Here is a 20502-nt window from a genome sequence, read left to right on the forward strand (position 1 = left end):
AAATTATATGTTTTATAACATTCTTCCATACTTATTCATCAGTGTGTCAGTTTCTACTAGAGTTGACTTGTTCTCTTCGATTGCACTTGATACTTTCAGCAGCACAGTGAAGGCGTGCATTTTGCGCGTGCCTGTTTTGCTGCAGTTGATTGATGTGTGAAAGTGCATACTTTCCCCCTCTTGTTCAGAATCTGATGCACAGTATGTCTGATAACAGCCAAGCAAGATCTACCTTTCTGTGAATCACACAGGTATTTAGTTGTGTGTTTCTTGCTGTGATGTGTATTTACAATAAAAGAAGCATAGTGCTACATGCGTATTCTGGGCATCAAAGTCAGAAGATTATGTAGATAAAAATACAAGAACAAGCAAATTGTTGTGTGGAAATGTGTGCCAGAGGCAGTGAAGTTTGTTGTTCTTTTGTGTAGCCAGTTGTGGGTGAAAAGTCAGAATTTGAACGATTCCAAGCAGCTAATAAGTGGTATTATTGTGTTATTTCTACACTTCAGAAAATTCTGCTGTGAGGGAGAAAAAATAATAAAATTTAACATAACTATGTGGTCACTAAGTATATATCTACATCTACATGATTACTCTGCAATTCACATTTAAGTGCTTGGCAGAGGGTTCATCGAACCACAATCATACTATCTCTCTACCATTCCACTCTCGAACAGCGTGCAGGAAAAACGAACACCTAAACCTTTCTGTTCAAGCTCTGATTTCTCTTATTTTATTTTGATGATCATTCCTACCTGTGTAGGTTGGGCTCAACAAAATATTTTCGCATTTGGAAGAGAAAGTTGGTGACTGAAATTTCTTAAATAGATCTCACCGCGACGAAAAACGTCTTTGCTTTAATGACTTCCATCCCAACTCGCGTATCATATCTGCTACGCTCTCTCCCCTATTACGTGATAATACAAAACGAGCTGCCCTTTTTTGCACCCTTTCGATGTCCTCCATCAATCCCACCTGGTAAGGATCCCACACCGCGCAGCAATATTCTAACAGAGGACGAACGAGTGTAGTGTAAGCTGTCCCTTTAGTGGACTTGTTGCATCTTCTAAGTGTCCTGCCAATGAAATGCAACCTTTGCCTCGCCTTCCCCACAATATTATCTATGTGGTCTTTCCAACTGAAGTTGTTCATAATTTTAACACCCAGGTACTTAGTTGAATTGGCAGCCTTGAGAATTGTACTATTTATCGAGTAATCGAATTCCAAGGGATTTCTTTTGGAACCCATGTGGATCACCTCACACTTTACGTTATTTAGCGTCCACTGCCACTTGCCACACCATACAGCAATCTTTCTAAATCACTTTGCAACTGATACTGGTCTTAGGATGACCTTACTAGACGGTAAATTACAGCATCATCTGCGATCAACCTAAGAGAACTGCTCAGATTATCACCCAGGTCATTTATATAGATCAGGAACAGCAGAGGTCCCAGGTCGCTTCCCTGAGGAACACCTGATATCACTTCAGTTTTACTCGATGATTTGCCATCTATCACTATGAACTGCGACCTTCCTGACAGGAAATCACGAATCCAGTCGCACAACTGAGACGATACCCCATAGGCCCGCAGCTTGATTAGAAGTCGCTTGCGAGGAACGGTGTCAAAAGCTTTCCGGAAATCTAGAAATACGGAATCAACTTGAGATCCCCTGTCGATAGTGGCCATTACTTCGTGCGAATAAAGAGCTAGTTGTGTTGCACAATAACGATGTTTTCTGAAACCATGCTGATTACGTATCAATAGATCGTTCCCTTCGAAGTGATTCATAATGTTTGAATACAGTATATGCTCCAAAACCCTACTGTAAACCAACGTCAATGATATAGGTCTGTAGTTCGATAGATTACTCCTACTACCCTTCTTAAACACTGGTGCGACCTGCGCAATTTTCCAATCTGTAGGTACAGATCTATCGGTGAGCGACCGGCTGTATATGACTGCTAAGTAGGGAGGTATTGTATCAGTGTAATCTGAAAGGAACCTAATCGGTATACAATCTGGACCTGAAAACTTGCCCGTATCAAGTGATTTGAGTTGCTTCACAACCCCTAAGGTATCTACTTCTAAGAAGTTCATGCTAGTAGCTGTTCGTGTTTCAAATTCTGGAATACTCCATTCATCTTCCCTGGTGAAGGAATTTCGGAAAACTGCGTTCTGTAACTCCGCTTTAGCGGCACAGTCGCCAGTAACATTACCATTGGCACTGCGCAGCGAAGGTATTGACTGCGTCTTGCCGCCTGTGTGCTTTACATACAACCAGAATTTCTTCGGATTTTCTACCAAATTTCGAGACAATGTTTCGTTGTGGAACCTATTAAAGACATCTCGCATTGAAGTCCGTGCCAAATTTTGCGCGTCTGTAAATTTTAGTCAATCTTCGGGATTTCGCGTTCTTCTGAACTTTGCATGCTTTTTCCATTGCCTCTGCAACAGTGTTCGGACCTGTTTTGTGTACCATGGGGGATCAGTTCCATCTCTTACCAATTTATGAGGTATGAATCTCTCAATTGCTGTTGCTACTATATATTTAAATTTGAGCCATATCTCGTCTACATTTGCATAGTCAGTTTGGAAGGAATGGAGATTGTCACTTAGGACGGCTTCTAGTGACACTTTATCTGCTTTTTTAAATAAAATTATTTTGCGTTTGTTTCTGGTGGATTTGGAAGAAACGGTATTGAGCCTAGCTACAACGACCTTGTGATCACTAATCCCTGTATCAGTCATGATGCTCTCTATTAGCTCTGGATTGTCTGTGGCTAAGAGGTCAAGTGTGTTTTCGCAACCATTTACAATTTGCGTAGGTTCGTGGACTAACTGCTCGAAATAATTTTCGGAGAAAGCATTTAGGACAATCTCGGAAGATGTTTTCTGCCTACCACCGGTTTTGAACAAGTATTTTTGCCAACATATCGAGGGAAGGTTGAAGTCCCCACCATCTATAACCGTATGAGTGGGGTATTTATTTGTTACGAGACTCAAATTTTCTCTGAACTGTTCAGCAACTATATCATCAGAGTCTGAGGGTCGGTAGAAGGAGCCAATTATTAACATAGTTCGGCTGTTAAGTATAACTTCCACCCATACCAATTCACACGGAGTATCTACTTCGACTTCACTACAAGATAAACCACTACTGACAGACACAAACACTCCACCACCAATTCTGCCTAATCTATCTTTCCTGTCAAATATTTTGCAGTTTCAGGAACAATCACAAAAATGTTCTGCTTTCAAATCCAAAATACACGTAATCACTTTAAAGGTAATGGGGCATTATGCTTAGTCTTAATCTCTAGAGAAATTGCAATACACATAATCTTATCTTGCCTGGAAATACCCATAATCAATTTTTCAAGTAGAATACCTAAGACTTGCAGTGACATTTTATTGAAAACACATTGATGTGACAGGTTGACATTATAATTCAAGTGTGTTCATTGCATCTATTCAGCCAACTTGGATACATACCCATTTGTTCCTGCACATCTGCACTCAAATTCTAGGCATCATATGTACGTATCTTTATAGTCACCAGGGCCATAATGAGGGAGAAGTGAGATAATCCCCTGCCAGTGGCACAGGCACAGAGTTGGTCCAAAAACTGACTGGGAGAGAGAGGACAATTTAAGAATTAACTGGAAGAGAGATGTGAGTTCTCCTGTCCCTCATGTTGCTGTATTCTGCCTATGGGAAGAAGCCTTTCCATCTGCCCATGACATAAACACAAAGTGTTGTCACAGTGTCATTTCTACAATGTCACTTCATCCTAAAAGCATCACAAAGAAAGAAATACTTCCAGATGTATTTCACTAATATGACTTATGTGGCAAAAGTTGCTCAGGTCACTCAGAAGCCACCTACACAGCTCACTCATATTCAGCAGCAGAGTTCTTGCTACTACTTTGCTCCAGTATTGTGGGATATCAAAGTCCAGTGGGAGACGCTCCACTAATGGCCCCGACACCTCTTCCAGAGCCACACAGTTGGTCGGCCTGCTGGGCCGTCAACAGGGAAGTCTGTAGTGTAGCAGCTATAAATGAACAAACTAGTCATGAACCTGACTCTTGACATGAAGATGATGAGTAGGAAGCTTGTCAGAATTCTGCTTACAACATGTTACAACTCGGCTGATAACCTGTGAAGATTTCATCAATGAAATTTACGGTGAAGGGCTTCATTCCTATATATTTAAAAGAGGATTCATCATTTCTTCTTGTGCTTTCCTTCCCTCCAGGTTAAGCTTACATTTCATCCATAATAGCCTTGACATGTACAACGTTTCCTGGGGTTGTGTGAGAAGTTCATTGATGACATTTTCCTGTGGTAGTAATTAAAGCCTTCATATGTTGGCCTATTGACAATCAAACATGTTTCATTTAGCATCTCTGTATTAATAATTCTGCATCTTGTTATACATCTAAGTTACATATTTATCCAGTGATTGTTCAACTATTCTCCTAAATCCACAGTTCCCCTACATGCTCCTGCCAAACTAAATGTTTCAAACTCCTCCTTGAACTGTGACACTATGCGTCTTTATCTGGTTTGCCAAACAGGTAAGTCCTTCTATCTGTTTTATAGCCTTTTCTACTTTGGTGGTCATTGTTGCTAGAACTGTTTCAAGATCACTGATACTGCTTTCAACATAAACATCTAAAAGAAATCCAGTCTAGTTTTTGCCATTAGATGTAATATATTTCTGAACTAATTGTTCTAGATAGTTTTGAGAGAAGGCCTGTAGTATTATTTCGCAGGATGTCATGTCATTCCCACCACTTTAAAAAAGTGTAACAATTGCAGTTGATTTTTGAATGAACATCTCAGTCTCTCTCTTCCAATGATTACAGTATGGTAGGGGAACATACTCACTAGCAAGCTGAGATTTTCTCTGAATTTTCAGTTACATCAGTTACACAATTAAAATTTTTTACCCACTCAGTCGATGGAAGGAGAGGAACTTGTATAGGTGGTCAGATGGTGGAGTGTATAAGATTTGCAGACAACATTGTTGTGACGGCAGAGAGTGCAAGAGAGATGGAACACATGTTAGATGATCTATACTCAACAGTCGAAGAATATGGAATGAAAATTAACAAGCAGAAAACAAAAAGCATGGTAATTGGAGGAAAGAGGAGAAAATGTTGTATGAAAATGGGGTAGAGGAAATAGAGCAAGTGAATAACTTCAATTACTTGGGAAGTGTAATAATGGATGATATGTATTGCTCAACAGAAATTAGGAAAGGAATTGCAATGGCTAAAGAAGGATTCAAGAGGAAACAGAAATTACTTTGTGGACCACTAAACATAGATCTGAGGAAAAGACTTACCAAATGTTGCATCTGGAGCATTGCACTATATGGTGCAGAGACCTGGACATTGAGTAAGGAAGATGAAAGAAGATTGAAGGCACTAGAGATGTGGATATGGAGAAGAATGGAAAAAGTGAGATGGGAAGACCGAGTAAGGAATGAAGAAATATTAAGAAGAGTTGGAGAAGAAAGAAACATGCTGAAAGGTATCAGAAAGAGAAAACGGAACTGGATTGGACACTGTTTGAGGAGGGAATGTTTATTGAAGGACGCAATAGAAGGAATCGTGAATGGAAAAAGGTGAAGATGACAAATGCTGGACAATACAAAAGGAGACAAATATTCAGAAATGAAAAGACTGGCTATGGACAGAGAAAAATGGAAGAGGCATAACCCATGACTAGACCTGACCGTACTACTACTACTACTACTACTACTACTACTACTAAGTTGGTACTGATCTTGTTCAGTCAGTCTCACAAGGAGCTTCAGCTTCTATCTCAGTGAATTTGAGTTTCTTTTTTAGTGTGAAAGTTACATCATCTCCATTTTTTGTCAGCCTATACTATCAATAGACACTTAGATTCACCCCTAAAATGTCAGTGCTGTTAATTTTGGGTTTTAGCAGCCAGCATAATTTGTGGCACAACTTGGATAAAAGTGAAATCTATTGATCATACCTATCCTGAGCTATCCATGAATTGTAAGACTGCTAATGAAAGGAACTATGGTGGTTAAAAATTGTAGAAGGCAACCAAAGCTTGACTACAGTAAGCGGGTTCAAATGGACATAATTAGGAGTAGTTTTCCAGATATGAAGAGGCTCTTGTGGGATAGGCTATCATAGAGGGATGTATCAAACCAGTCTTCAGCCTAAAGTCCACAACAACTGTCTCTCTGCACCTAGAATTATGTGAATTCAAATTTATTTTGGGAGCACTTTCTGGTACATGATTGCAAATACCTCCCCAGTTAATCATTGGAATTGTAATAGTCTCAAGGGGTGGTTGGGGGGCATTTGGGGTAAAGAGTGGGAGATATCTCTAGATTTTATACTAACACTCTGGTGCTCACACAGCTATTATTTCTGACTGGATGGAGAGTCACCTAATCAAAAAGAATACCTTGTCTGCACCATTCATACTTCCCTGGGTAGCAGTCTCTGATGTGTTGTCCATCTCTGACCCATTCAATGGGATTTTACAGTTTACAACACTATGACACAAATCTAGGAAGTTGCAGCGTAGCTTGTCACAGAACATTTAATAATTATTTTTCATTCCTTCAACTTGACTCGGAACCAAGCGGGCAGCGATCTGTGCTGGAGGCAATGCTGCAGATACTGAACTTTGTTGAAATTCCAAGGGCAAGACTGGCTTCTCAACCCTCTTTGCAAGTCACTGGAATGATCTGAGAATGACATCAGAGTCCAGAAGGTAGGCATCATTTGTTCCAACATGCACCACAGTCTGCAGCTGGGTGCATCCTAATCCTTCAGTAGATACTGAAACAGCCTGTTCAACATGTTTGATGAGGCCTCTGGCCATACACACTTAGTGCACATGGTGTTCTTTCCCATTCCTTTCTGTGGTAGCATTACTTGCCATAGAGTTGAACTGCTGACAAGTAACAGATCCCTTCTCTTTGTGCTTGCCTCCCTCTGACACATGATGTGGCAGGCTTCCTAACAGATGAAATGTGTCTCATTGGCTCAAGTTCAGTTTCAGGGTGAGACGACAACACCTCACACTTGTTGGCTAGAGAATGAGTGACATACCCCAAGTTCTTCTTGATCCCTACCTCCCATACTCTGGACCCCAAAATCTTCTACTGACATGTCACTCACAGTCGGGTAGTTGTGTAGTGATGGATGCTATACTTCCTGGAGATGGGACGGTATTCTCAGAATAGTATAGTACCTGTTCTATCTCATGTGTATCTCTTTCTATCTATTCTCTGCAGCTTCCAATCAGTTGACAGCTCAGTCAGTTGCTTATGCACAAGTAATCTATCCTTCGTCTGAAAATAGCATTGTGGCAGGTGCAATGTTTTACACAGTAGTAAACAAATAAATATTAATTTCTGAATAGAAATTAGCTTCAAGAACTGAAGTGATTAACACCCAATAAAACACTAAAACAACAGCAAAATTTAGAATAAAATTTTCTGCTGCTTTGAAGCTACTTGGAATTTCGAGTCCTGAAAGTTTTTCCCCTGCATTATGCTCACTAATGGACTTTTAAAGAGGGGAAATTTATGACAGATGCAATCAATACACACTGCTATTGTAAGATGAAACTTGTATACAACAGTAAGTCAGTTATAATACGCATAGGTCGCTGTTATACCACACCAACAATGAGGATTTGTGTTATAAGAATTTGAAAATGTGAAATGAGAACTCACATGCACATATCAAAAAAGATGCCAGATAAGTTGAAGAGAAATAAAATCACATTGATACTGGTACACTTTTATGTTATTTATGTCCTAGTTACTCATGAAGATTTTTAATGCATACTCTGTGGTCCGTTTTGTTATTCTGTGTTTAATATGTGCTTTGTTGAACCCATTTTCTGTTGGAATCAAGACACTTCTCATTTTGACACAGTGTATAATTGCACATTTACTGTTTTACTGTGTTAAGAGAGCAAGAATATGAACTGGAACAAAGAATAAATCAAAATAAGAAATGCTATATAGCTTTTATCAATCTAGAAAAACATTTTGGTGGTGGCAGCTGAAGGCATCTTTCAAAGAAGTGAGAGAGAAATATTTATATAGTATAAACTATGGGTATCTCTTATTGAACAGTTATGAAGATACAATTACAGCACATAGTTTCCAAAAGGATGCCCTGAATTCTACCCCCCAGTTTCAAGAAACAAAATCAAATATAATTTTCTAGTGTGACATAGAGCTCTGCCAGGCTTCAGTAGTCTATTTACATATAATGAAAAGTATGATTGATTTTAACAGCAGTGATATAGTATGTGTCTTGTATTCAGCTCTATATAGAAAAAAAAATCCTAAATTTGTAACACACGTGGTACTGTTCTTGGAGGAAAGGCATCTTATTTTCTCATTCTTTCCAGACTGCGAGATGTTGGGGAAGAATTGCTCACTGCAATTACTGAAGTTGTGCAGAGTGAACTGACCTTTTTGCGTTTTGTGGACACTGTTCGGAGAGACGAGGTAGGTTAGAATGACAAAAGTGCTATTGTTAATGCTAGTGTGATATTTGCTCACCTCTCCAAATCACTTTGTAAACATTCTTTTCCTATTTGTTGCAAGTTTGTTATCAAGCCAATATTTCATTACTCTGATACTGTTATGTTGAGACCACAATCAAATCCAAATCCGAAGGCAGTGTTGTCAATGGAGCACAACATTTAGAACTGAAAGCATGTTTATTACCAAGGGAGAGTGCAGCTGTATATACAAACTGAATGTTCCAGAATGCTGGTCTTTATACAAACAACAAATATTCCAGAATATACAGTACAACAACTGCAAACATAAGCTATTTGGAGAATTTTCCAGACATGATAACTACTAAATAACAACTAATTTCTGGTCAGGTTTGAACTGGTGACCTGCAGCACACCAACCAGCAGTGCTAACCACTATGCTGTGCTGCATGCTTCACAGCTTGTGGCATTGCTCCCTCTCCTGGCGAAACAGCAACTTGCCATTTCAGAAGTTCTCATTGTAGCTGCCTACAGCACTCTGAATTCAGACCTTGTCAGTGGTCCTCTGTACGGCAGCATTGACTGAGCGTTGCATTCTCGTTGTGTTGTTACATCCTCTTCATTATGACGAGCATCAAAGGCAGCACCTCACACCGAAGATTTGTGATTGTCAAGTAGGTTTTCAGTTTCGTTGAACCTCCCATCATTGACCTGCACCTCTGGACTGTATTAGGGCTATGTAGGACGGATATGGACAATGTCTCTGCACTTTTATCTTCTTGATGAAGGGTCTCAATTCTTGACTTCATATGTGACATCTGACAAGTGATGAAGGATACAATAATGGCCTAAAGTAGCACTTTAGTAACTTTTCAGATAGTCCTACTTTCCACACAGGCATAAAAATCCATACAAAGTCCTTGGGCTATATTTCACTGGTTGAAGCTTTGCATTGTAGTGCTCTCAGTCTTTCTCACAGGCATCTGGGATCCATATGCAAGCCAGCTGCATTGCTTTTTCAGTTCTGTTGAAGAGGTATTTCACACAGTCGTACTGAGTATCATCTGATTGAAATGGGGACAGTTTATCCATTCTCGTTTTAGCTTCACAACCGTGGATCAGGAAGAACGGTGTGAAATCTCTTTAGTGCCTTGCATTGCTGTGTTGTTTGCGAATGTCACAGCAGGCTGTATTCTATGCCAAACACTCTGTTTGACATCGCTATACAAAGAGAGTATATTTGCCAGTGTTGCCGATGTCTTATGTTAAAGCATTCTCTGCAGCCATTCATCTGCAGATGGTAGGTAGCTTTCATCCTGTGGGTAATGTCAGAGTGTACAATAATTTTGGATGCAAGTCTTGACCAGAAACCTTTTCCACAATCAGAGGTTACCACACAGATTGGTCTGTTCTTCAAAATGACATCTTCTGCAATGAATTTTGCAATTACTGGAGTTTTGTCAGTTGGCACAGCTTTAGTGACAGCATAGTAAATGAAGTAGTCAGTGCAGACTATCATCCATCGATTTCCGTTTGTCGACTTTGGGAAAATCTGCAAGAGTTCGATCCCAATTCAGTGGAATGATACTGCTGCAGGCAAGATTGGTACCACACGCCCCAGGGATAATTATTGTATGTGTTTCCATCACTGTCATTCCTTACACATAGTGTCTTAACAGATCAGAAGAGACCTGGTGAGTGAGTGATACCTGCATCTGATACTGTCTAGAGTCTCCACGAATTCCAGGTGACCAGATGCGGGAGCATCACGGAAATACTTCAGGATACCTGCCTGTAGAGGAACTGAGGTGATGAGCAACCATTGGATCTTGGCTCCTCTTACATGATGTTCTGTTTATGAACTGGAATTCTCCTTTGATTGGTTCCTCCTCTTTGAATGCTTCTTTGGTTTTCATCGGTGCTGGAATTTCCCTCTGTTCATCAGCAGTGTCAGTTAATGTGTCGATGTCTCAGATTTCGTCCATGCTGCTGTGTTCCACGAAAAGATTCCTTGAAAAGCATTCAGCATTCTTGTGCTTTCTTCCATTTTTGTATAGCACTGTGATGTACTCCTGAAGTCTCAGTGCCCATCTTGCCAGTCGACCCAATGGATCCTTCAGGCTTGTCAGCCAACAGAGAGAATGGTGGCCACGATGGATTTTGGAGCTTTAAATGGCCCAAACAATAGCAAGATGTTGTAGAGCAGTTCATCTTTGACTTGGAGAGTGCTCTAGAACAATAAGCTACTGTCTTTTCAGCATCTTCCTGAATTTGTGCTAGAACTGCCCCTATCCCAAAACTGCTATCATAGGTGTGAATTTCTGTCTCAGCATTCTAGCATGCTAGAACTGGAGATGATGATAGTGCCTCCTTAAGACAAGGAAAACTCTTTCTTCCTCCTCATTCCAGGAAAATTTGGAACTTTGCTGCCATAGTTCTTGCAAGGGATGTACCTTGATACAGATGTCCTTCAAGAAATGAAATGCCATAGTACAAGCACTTTTTGAGAAAACTTCACACTTCTCAAATGTGTTGAGGAGTCAGAAAATCTCTGACTGCTGTTATTTTCTCTGGACTGGGATGGACTCAGTTGCCATACATTATATGCCCAAGATTTTTATTTTTTTGGCAATGAAGAGGCACTTCGTTTGGATTCAGGTGAGGATGCTCTAATATGGCTGCCTTAGATGTTCTTCAAATGTCTCCAAAACTATAACGATGTTATCCAGATAGCACAGACACATCATCCATTGAAGGTGTAGAAGCTGGTTGTCCACCACATTGTTGAAGGTGGCTGGAGCATTAAACACTCCAAATGGCGTAACTTTAAACCCATAGAAGCCACCAAGAGTTATGAAGGCAGCCTCTTCCCAGTTAGCCTCATCAACATTGTTTTACCAGTAGTCTGTCTGCATGTTCATAGCTGAGAAATACTTTGATCCTTTTTAAGAAGTCTAGGATGTCATCAGTGCATGGCAATGGATAGAGTGCTTTCTTTGTGAGTGGTAGCATAAAGGACTCCCAGAAAATCCAGTGATATAATTTTGCACATCTTCATCACTTCCTTCCATATTATCTGTTGTTCAGCCAAGGACATTCTATGTGAATGCTGGTTATTTGGTGGATAATCCCCAGTGCTGATATGATTTATCAAGGGCCGTATGGTCTGTCTTTTCTCCACTGTGGATTTAAAAACATCCAAAAATTGACACAGAATGGATATCACTTCCAACATTGTTCCTGAATTAAGACAGATCCTATTGGCAATTCGATAGTAGCATCCTCTGTAGTGGTAGTGGAGCAGAACACTTTGCTGATGACACTAAGCTGCCCTTCCTTTGACCCCAGTGCCTAAAAACATTGACTATGTGTGCTTGTGCTTGTGTGAATGTGTATGTGTTTCTATTTCAGAAGAAAGATTTTGTGTGAAAGCTTAAATATTTTAGCATTTTCCTCTGTGTCATGATTAGCAATCTACCATTTCCATATGGTTGTTATTCTATCCTGAAATTTCCATTTTTGCTTATTTATTTCCTGTCATTTTTGATGAGATACTGTAATAATCGTTGATTTTGGAACTTACAAATTTGTAAGTGGTATATAAATAAGTGACTATACTATTACATGCAGAAATGCAACACATCTGATGAAATGATTATGCTGTTCAAACTACACATGCTCAGATGACTAATACAGTGACAGCCCCTGCCTACTCCTTATTACCTTCATTCTCATGCGGATGATGGTGAATTCGTGTACTATCACTTATAGTGATCCCTCTTAAGAAATTTTATCATCCACAAAGTGCTGTTGTAATTTTGTATGCAAATATTTATTTGATACATCTCACATTTTCTCATAATTTGTTTCAGCATCTGCTATACTCACTCTTCTGGGAATTTGTTCAGTTATGAATTATTGCAACCACTGAGACATGACTAATGTAAAAGTGATATGCTACTTCATTAATGACACAGCCTCACTTAAACTTTTCTGTCTATTCATACTTATTTGTCTTGACCAAAGCACCTGTGCACAAAGTTTCCACAAAATGCTGACCACAGAAACAATTTTAGACTTAAGAGAGTAAACCATTGTAGTTTCTTATTGTTGTTTCCATGTGAACTGTGCATTGTTGCAGTAAAATATTCTTTTATGTTTAGCTGCACCATTAAAAACATTACATTAAGCTATACTGATACAACACTGGATAGATGATTGCATTCATAGTTATACATTTTATCTCTTCATGCTAATGATTGTAGTAATGCAGCGTATTACACTCATGCACTTGTCACAAGGAAGGAACAATTAACTGTCTTTTTAACATTTGATGTAGACCTGTCTGTACTCCCAAGGAAAGTTCTTAATGTTACAGGTATAGATTATTAGTTAATTTTTATAACTGTATCGTATATACAGTATTCAGATCCAATATTTTGCGCACTGTAACATAATTATCATCCTACTTCCTTTTTGTTGATTTGTTTTTCCCAGGAGCCATCTGGACCTGTGACCACTGAGAATATCACAGAGACTTTCAGCGTAGCAGACAATCCAGTATGTACAAAACAAAGTTTAAATATAATACTTTCTCACACAAAAAAGACCAAAAACTCCATCTAATTTATAAATCACATTTTAAATAATAATCCTTTAATATCTATCAATCAAAATAATACAAATTTATGGAATCTCCCGTTCTTAACATTTCTCAGCCAAATCTGAAAGCTGTTGAAAATAGATATAATAGATCTCATGGAGTAACAGGGATATAACTTGTGTAGAAACCAGACTGCAGTTATAGGAGTAGAAGGACATAGAGGCAGTAATTGAGAAGGGAGTGAGACAGGGTTGTAGACTTTCCCTGATATTGTTCTGTCTGTATGTTTGGCGGACACGAAAAGAAACCAAGGAGAACTTTGGAAAGACGATTAAAGTTCAGGGTAAAGAAAGGTCTCTTTTGTCATTGTAATTCTGTAAGAGACAGTGAAGGACCTGGTACAGCAGTTGAGCAGAATGGGTAGTGTCTTGCATAGTAGGAAAAGCATTAGAAAAAGAGGAATTTTTTTAGCATCTAATGTAAGTTTATATGTTAGGTGGTCTTTTCTGAAGGTATTTGTCTGTGGTGCAGCCTTGTACAAAAGTGAAACGTGGCCAATAAGCTGTTCAGGCAAGAAGTGAACAGAAGCTTTTGAAATGTGGCACTATAGAAGAATACTGAGGTTTAGATGGGTAGATTGAAAAATGAATGAGGACGTTCTAAATCAAACTGGGCAAAAAGAAATTTATTGCACATCTTAACTAAAAAAAGGGATCGATTGATAGGATGGATACTGAGATATCGAGGAATAATCAGTATGGTAATAGAGGGAAATATGAGGGCTAAAACATGTGGAGGGAGGCAGATTCAAATGGATGTTTGCAGTACTTATTCAGAGATGAAGAGGCTTGCACGGAGTAGACTACCATGCAGAGCTGCATCAAACCAGTCTCTCTGAAGACCACAACAACAACAACAACAACAACAACATATGTTGATGAAATATTTCCAAATATGAAATGAGGTCCAATTACCTCTGAAGTATGATTTTCTCTGTATCTGTCACATTATATCAAATATTACTATCTGCAGTTGGAGGTGGCAGTGGTATATTAGAAGCCTTTTAACCACCTAAATTTGTTTAGTAGGGGGAGAATACCTTGTAACTTCTGATAAGTAGCCTGTGTGGCAGTGACTTCGATTTAATATGAAATCTCTCTCCAAATTGTATGGACTGATTCTACAATCTACTGTTGATGGTGATCCATTGGTCTGTTCTGTTAGTGCTCTGTGAGATTAACGGGCAGCTTCCTGACACCAGATTTCACTTGGTTCTTTTTATTTTTTTCCCCAGTTTCTTCAATAATTTGACTTTACATTTCACAAAAGCTTAGTATAGTGGGACAGCATCTAAGTGTTTCACTTGTGATGTGTCATTGATGATGTATGCTTATCTATTCCCTCTTAATAACATTTTCTGGTTTTGATTTGTAACAAAACAATATTCAAATATTTTCTGTGGCCACCACTAGAATTAGGCAGTGGCTAACATTGATGAGACGGAAAATATGCTATGCACATTGGGAACAGATTTGGTGTCAACGAGATTACTATCTTTACATCTGAAGATATCATCTAATATCTCAGCAGTATCCTGGGACTGGATAAATAGTGTTACTTGGACACTAGCGAATAAGGCAGATCACTAAATGAAGCTTCATCGAACTCAAAAGTATGACCACATGATCCTCCAAATGTTGTAAGAAGATACACCATTGTGATGTATAGTATTTACTCTTGCTTGAAAGATTCTGGGTGGTACAGTGATCTCTGTTTTAGAGAAACATCTGAAATTGATACCTGCATCCAGGACTGCTCCAATCCAAGACACTGCAACTGGAGTATAATGGGAAGTATCAAGACTCCCAAGGGATGCTGCTTAGGAAATTAGGTGGAATGCCGCCACTTTCTGGCTCAGTCTCCAAATAGTCACAAATAGTAAACTCAGCATCATGTCATTATGAAGTACTGCTCTCCATGACTTAAGACAAGACAAGGATATGTTTATTTTGCCTTCCAACAAGGCTAATGCCACTGTCATCATCTGTCCTGTACTGAATGTAATGGCAAGGTATTCAATTATTCTCCATATTGCAACTTAAATAATGACCCCAATGGACTAGATTCAGAGGAAATTCTAGACCTTTCTCAAGAAGAGTTCACATTCACCCTTGCCAGTAAGGGCTTGTGCCAATGAGACACTATCAAAAATCTGCATGGACTTTGTAGTTAAGCATCTTACATCACTACTGACACTCCTTGTACACAAATCTCTGAGCAAGTAGATGAGGTTACCATAGGGAGCCCTCACTTTCCCATGATGGTTTTGTTTTTAGAGGAAACAATTTAGCAACACACTACACAATGTTGTAGTGTATTGCAGACTCTCCTTCACAGAACAAGTCGTCTCTGATACTGATGGTCTGTTAGGTGAGCTTCCGTATCCAAGATCTGAAAACAATTTTCCAACAGAGCAGCTATTCTAAAGAACAAATTTGTCACATATTCCACCAGGTGCAACCAGCTTGAGCAGCAAAATGAAGAACTGGAGGTACCCACTGTCAAGGGTTTCATATCATATGTTGGTGGTATTTTCTCAAAAATTGGGAGAATCCACCAGCATCATAACATTAAATGTATATTTTGTCCAATTGCAAAACTGAGGAACTTGTTGGGCCCATCAAAGATTGTATCTGTCGTAGGACATGATGCGTATATGAGAGTCCACGTCATTGTTGAATGTCTTATAGTGACTAGACATTCTGCACAGTGCAAACCAGAGTGATGAAGAGCTGTATCATATTCACTTAGACCAACCAGATAAATGTACAGTAGATGAGATTGCCTTTCCACAGGGAGTGATGTACGAGAAGACAAAGATTATGCCTTCAGTTTCATACTTAAGGGATTGTGTGATAAAGAAAGCTGTATGTATTTCTACAGAGGATAACCTTATCAATAGGGACTCAGAATTAAAGGACCATGAAATGATAGTAATTGTAATAGCAGAAATTCTAAAACGTAGTGGAAGAGAGACACAATTGGCATTATTTAAACTGATGGAAAAAGGCAAGAAGAAGGAAAGTAGCAGTAATCACTAATCCACCCACTACACAAAAAACATGATGAAACTGGTTTGAATGACGTTAGGAAGGGTGAGCAGGGGACAGCGGGTACATCCTTAGTCCATGTAGCGTACAAAATCTTTTCTGCAGCTCTTTCCCGAAGAATTGAAGAAGAACTGGATGCAGAATCAGGAGAATATCAGGCAGAATTAGAAAAGGGATAGGTCATGTGCAGAATAAATCAGTAATTTGAAGCTAATATTTAAAGAAAGGTTTGAAATAGCTAAGTTATTCTGTGGATTTGTACATTTTAAAAAGCGGTATGTCTCTGTACACAGGCTAATTTTATTCAAAACCCTGGAAGAATTTGCAGTAAATAAGAAAACACAGTAACATTTAAAAGAAATATTAACAAATACAAATTCCACCTTAAAATCATGGGAGAAATTTGAGACCTATTTGAGATAAAGGCAGGAATTAGACTAGTCAGTGGCTAGCTCCAATCTCATGTAAGTATGTACTTGAAAAAGTGACCAGAGAATGGAGGAAGAAATTGGAAGAATCTAACATAAAAGAATGTAATACAATTTGGCATGAAAAGAGATAATCTCAAAACTGATTGCTAAGCGTATGCATATGTTTTAGCAGTTCTGGCAGACAGTATAAAGGTAGCACTAAGATGGACAGAAACACGTTGAACAGCAGTAAAAGTGGGACTAGAAATCTCATTCAAAATAATGGAAGTAATGAGAAACAACAAGATTACACTATCAAAATCAAACACAAGGTATGGAAGTAACAGGAGAGGAGACAAATTTGAGTATTTAGGACTAGTCATCCAGCACAGTGGAGGGGTGAAAGAAGCCACCAGGACAAGATTGCAAAAGAAGCACTTATCATTTCATTTAACAAAAGATGTTTACAATAAAAGATCATTCTTTAGAAACACAAAAATTCATCATTACTAGACACTAATTTGGCCTGAATACACATGTGCAATCAGAAACACTATTTTGGAATCAATAAAAGAAAATTAATAAAACAGACAAAAGTAGGAAAAGAAGACTAATGCCATGTAGGCACGTCCTATTTGTAGCAAACTGACTAAAGGAAGTTTTGCAGCATATTCAAAAACTGAAAAGCAAACCAAACTGGCTTAGGAAATTGTATAAAGACCTAGAACAAACAGGCATAGATAAGCAAGAAATTGAAGACAGAACAAAATGCAGGAACAAAATTAAGAAGTGGTAAAATTTCCAAGACAGAACTGTCCAAGAAGAAGAAGAAGAAGAAGAAGAAGAGACTCAAGATTCCATTTAAGTACAGTTAGAAATCCAGTGCTTGGTGCCAGATATTAAGAAAACCAAAAATTTCTGAGGACAGCCCTGCTGCACCATAGTGGAGGACTCGCCTTGCTACCAGCTTTGGTTTGTTTCCTGGAAGTAGTGCAACCCAGCAGAAGCACTGGTGACCCAGTATGTGTATATAGAAGACCACTCCTTGCTTCCTGATAGGGATCTGTGGGGTTGCTGCCACCATCCATCTGGAAACAGATGAGATATCCTCATTGTGCATACCAGTAGCCACTTGATGATGTTGAACCATTGTGTTGATTAAATGTTGTAAAATTTACACAATGTGATCTGGCAGCAAACCATTTTTCCACCAACAGTGATTCTGCTTAAGAATATTCCATCATCCACAAAGTGCTGTTCAAAAATTCATACCAATAAGAAAATTTTCACATTTTCCCTTAACTTGTTTCAGTACCAGCTGTACATACTCATTTGGGAACTCATTCAATCATGAATTATATCAGCTGTGACTAATGTAAAAGTGATTTGCCACTTCATTAACTGTGCACTCTTCCTTATCCCTTTCAGACCTGATTTTTTTCTGGTAGAACGAAAATTTTTATTTACGTGGTAATGCTTGTAGGTGATTTTTTAATGATTTTAGAGGCAAGATTTATACAAAAATATGTACCTATTTTGAAAACATAATTTAGTGATGTAGCTTCTTATTATGGTGAACAATAACTTATTACAGAATATTCTCTATTGTAATAAATAGTAAAATGATCATTCAGTAATTACCATGCAAAATGTCAATAGCAATATTCAATTATAAAGTGGAATATAGTGAACTAGCCATATCTGTGTATCCTGGTGATCATGGGCTGCTGCGTAATGTCATAACATGCTGCGCACTGCTATATCGACTTGCTGATATTTTCATAGGGATGCCCTACAGTTGGCAGCAATTGCACATGATGAAAAGGTTGAACATTCATGAATGTGTACCTCAGCTTTCCATTGGAAAAAAAATACTTCTGTTATAGCTAAGGCACAGTAAAAGTTAATGTACAAAATTGTAGCCAAATGGTCTGAAAGGGTTAAACTTTTCTATCTAGTTACAGGTATCTGTCTTGACCAGATCACCTTGTCTGTAATGTGCAGAAAGTCTCCAGAAAGTATTGGCCATGGAGGCAATTTCAGACTGAAGAGAATGAACCACTGTACTTTCATATTATGATTTGTATGTGGACCTTGCACTGTTGTAATAAAATATTCTCGGATAGATGCTTGCATTCACAGCTATGTTTTTATCTATTCTTGCTTATACTGAATTATTGTAAGATGTATCAATTTACAAAGCTCTGAAATAAGAAAAGCAAACTTTCCATTTTTTTTTATGCAGAGTTGTTTATATTTCCAAGGAATGTTTACACTAGTTTTAAACATGTGGATTAATAGTTGTCCTTCATACTATTATTGAATTTACAATAATTTGATTTAATTATTTGCTCACTGCAGTATCATTATCATTGTATTTCCATTTTGTTATTTGTTTTCGCAAGGAACCAGCTGATCCTGTGACCACTGACAATATCGCAGAGAATTTTACCACAACAAACAACCAGGTGTGTGCCAAAAAGTGTAAATATAGTACTTCCTCACACCAGACAGATCAAAAACTTCATCCACTGCATCCTTCACATCTTAAATAATAGCCATTTAATACATACAAATCAAACTAATAAAAAAGTATCAAACAACAGAAAATATGGGATGAAATAACAATACTAATAATAGAAATCAATCAATGGAAAATCTAGGATGGAATGTGACAGTATTATGAAAAGGAAAGTTACTACTCACCATGTAACGGAGATGCTGAGTCACAGATAGGCACAATGAAAAGGCTGTCAGAAATAAGCTTTCGCCCAGTATGACCTTCATCAAACTGTCATCTATTTTAGACAAAGATTGTGCTGGCTGAAAGCTTGTTTGTAACTCGGCAGCTCCGCTACATGGTGAGTAGCAACTTCCATTTTCATAATATTGATACTAATATTAGGCTAGATTTTTATGGAGGAGGCACTAAATGGCACATCATATTAATTAAATAAAGTGTGAAACTTTGGATTCTGAACAATTCTCAGCCAAACCTGTAGGTTGTTAGTGTTTTATCCTTCATAAATGGAAATAATACGTGTGGCTAAACTGCTTGCAAATATGAATCCTGGACTAATTACTGCTGCAATATGTTTGTTTTTGCTTCTGTCACATTATATTTGATAATAATCTAGGTTTGTGCGTGATTTCTTAATCATGGTGATACGGCGATATGAGTGTAAGTTGTACATTAGAAGACATTTTAACCACTTAAATTTTGTTCAACAATGGGAGGAGACCTCGTAGCTTATACCTTCTGATTAACATATTGCGTGGCAGTTTTGAAATTAATTAAAAAATTTTCCAAGTTGTTATAGGAGCTGCTAGTACAGACTACTGTTGTTAATAATCTGTTGGCCAGTTTCATTGTTGCTCAGTGAGAGGAGCAGGCAGTTTCTTGACATCAGGTTTCACCTGTTTGTTCCCAGCTTATTCAACAATTCAGTGTAACATTTCACAAACACTTAATATAGTTGATCATTCTTCATGTATGATGTCATTTATATGTTGAAAGCATGTAGACTCAAATTGATTTCGCTACAGGAGAAAGATTTCAGATATCCCTTTGCTAGAATTCTTGTCTCCTATTCTTCTGAGAGGGCTAAGCCTGATGCGCTCCTTGTTCTTTCAAACATTCTTGAAGAAGTTTAGTTAGCAGTTTTCTCTAGATAGTGTTTTCTGGTTTTCCTCTGTAACAAAATAACAATCTAATATTAGAGTGCTATTTTACACTGTCAGGGGAGGGGGAATTAGTGGAGTGGATCTGGAAAGACAATGTTGATTTTGATCTGATTACGACATATTCAGTTTGGGTCAGTAGATGTTCCGACAGAGGTTTCAAAGAC

The 20502-nt window shown here is 38.3% G+C and overlaps 1 protein-coding gene across 4 annotated transcripts in view; it reads left to right on the forward strand.

Moving 5' to 3' along the window:
- LOC124605781 (pericentriolar material 1 protein-like) overlaps positions 1-20502 on the forward strand; it is a 378792-nt gene that overhangs the window by 244927 nt on the left and 113363 nt on the right. For all 4 annotated transcript variants that reach the window (XM_047137665.1, XM_047137667.1, XM_047137666.1 and 1 more), the window contains 3 exons: positions 8436-8535; positions 13029-13091; positions 19060-19122. In XM_047137665.1, coding sequence (XP_046993621.1) covers positions 8436-8535; positions 13029-13091; positions 19060-19122 — 226 coding nt within the window. The remainder of the gene's footprint in view (positions 1-8435; positions 8536-13028; positions 13092-19059; positions 19123-20502) is intronic.

The sequence above is a fragment of the Schistocerca americana genome, chromosome 3, assembly GCF_021461395.2.
Source record: "Schistocerca americana isolate TAMUIC-IGC-003095 chromosome 3, iqSchAmer2.1, whole genome shotgun sequence".
Classification (NCBI taxonomy): domain Eukaryota; kingdom Metazoa; phylum Arthropoda; class Insecta; order Orthoptera; family Acrididae; genus Schistocerca; species Schistocerca americana.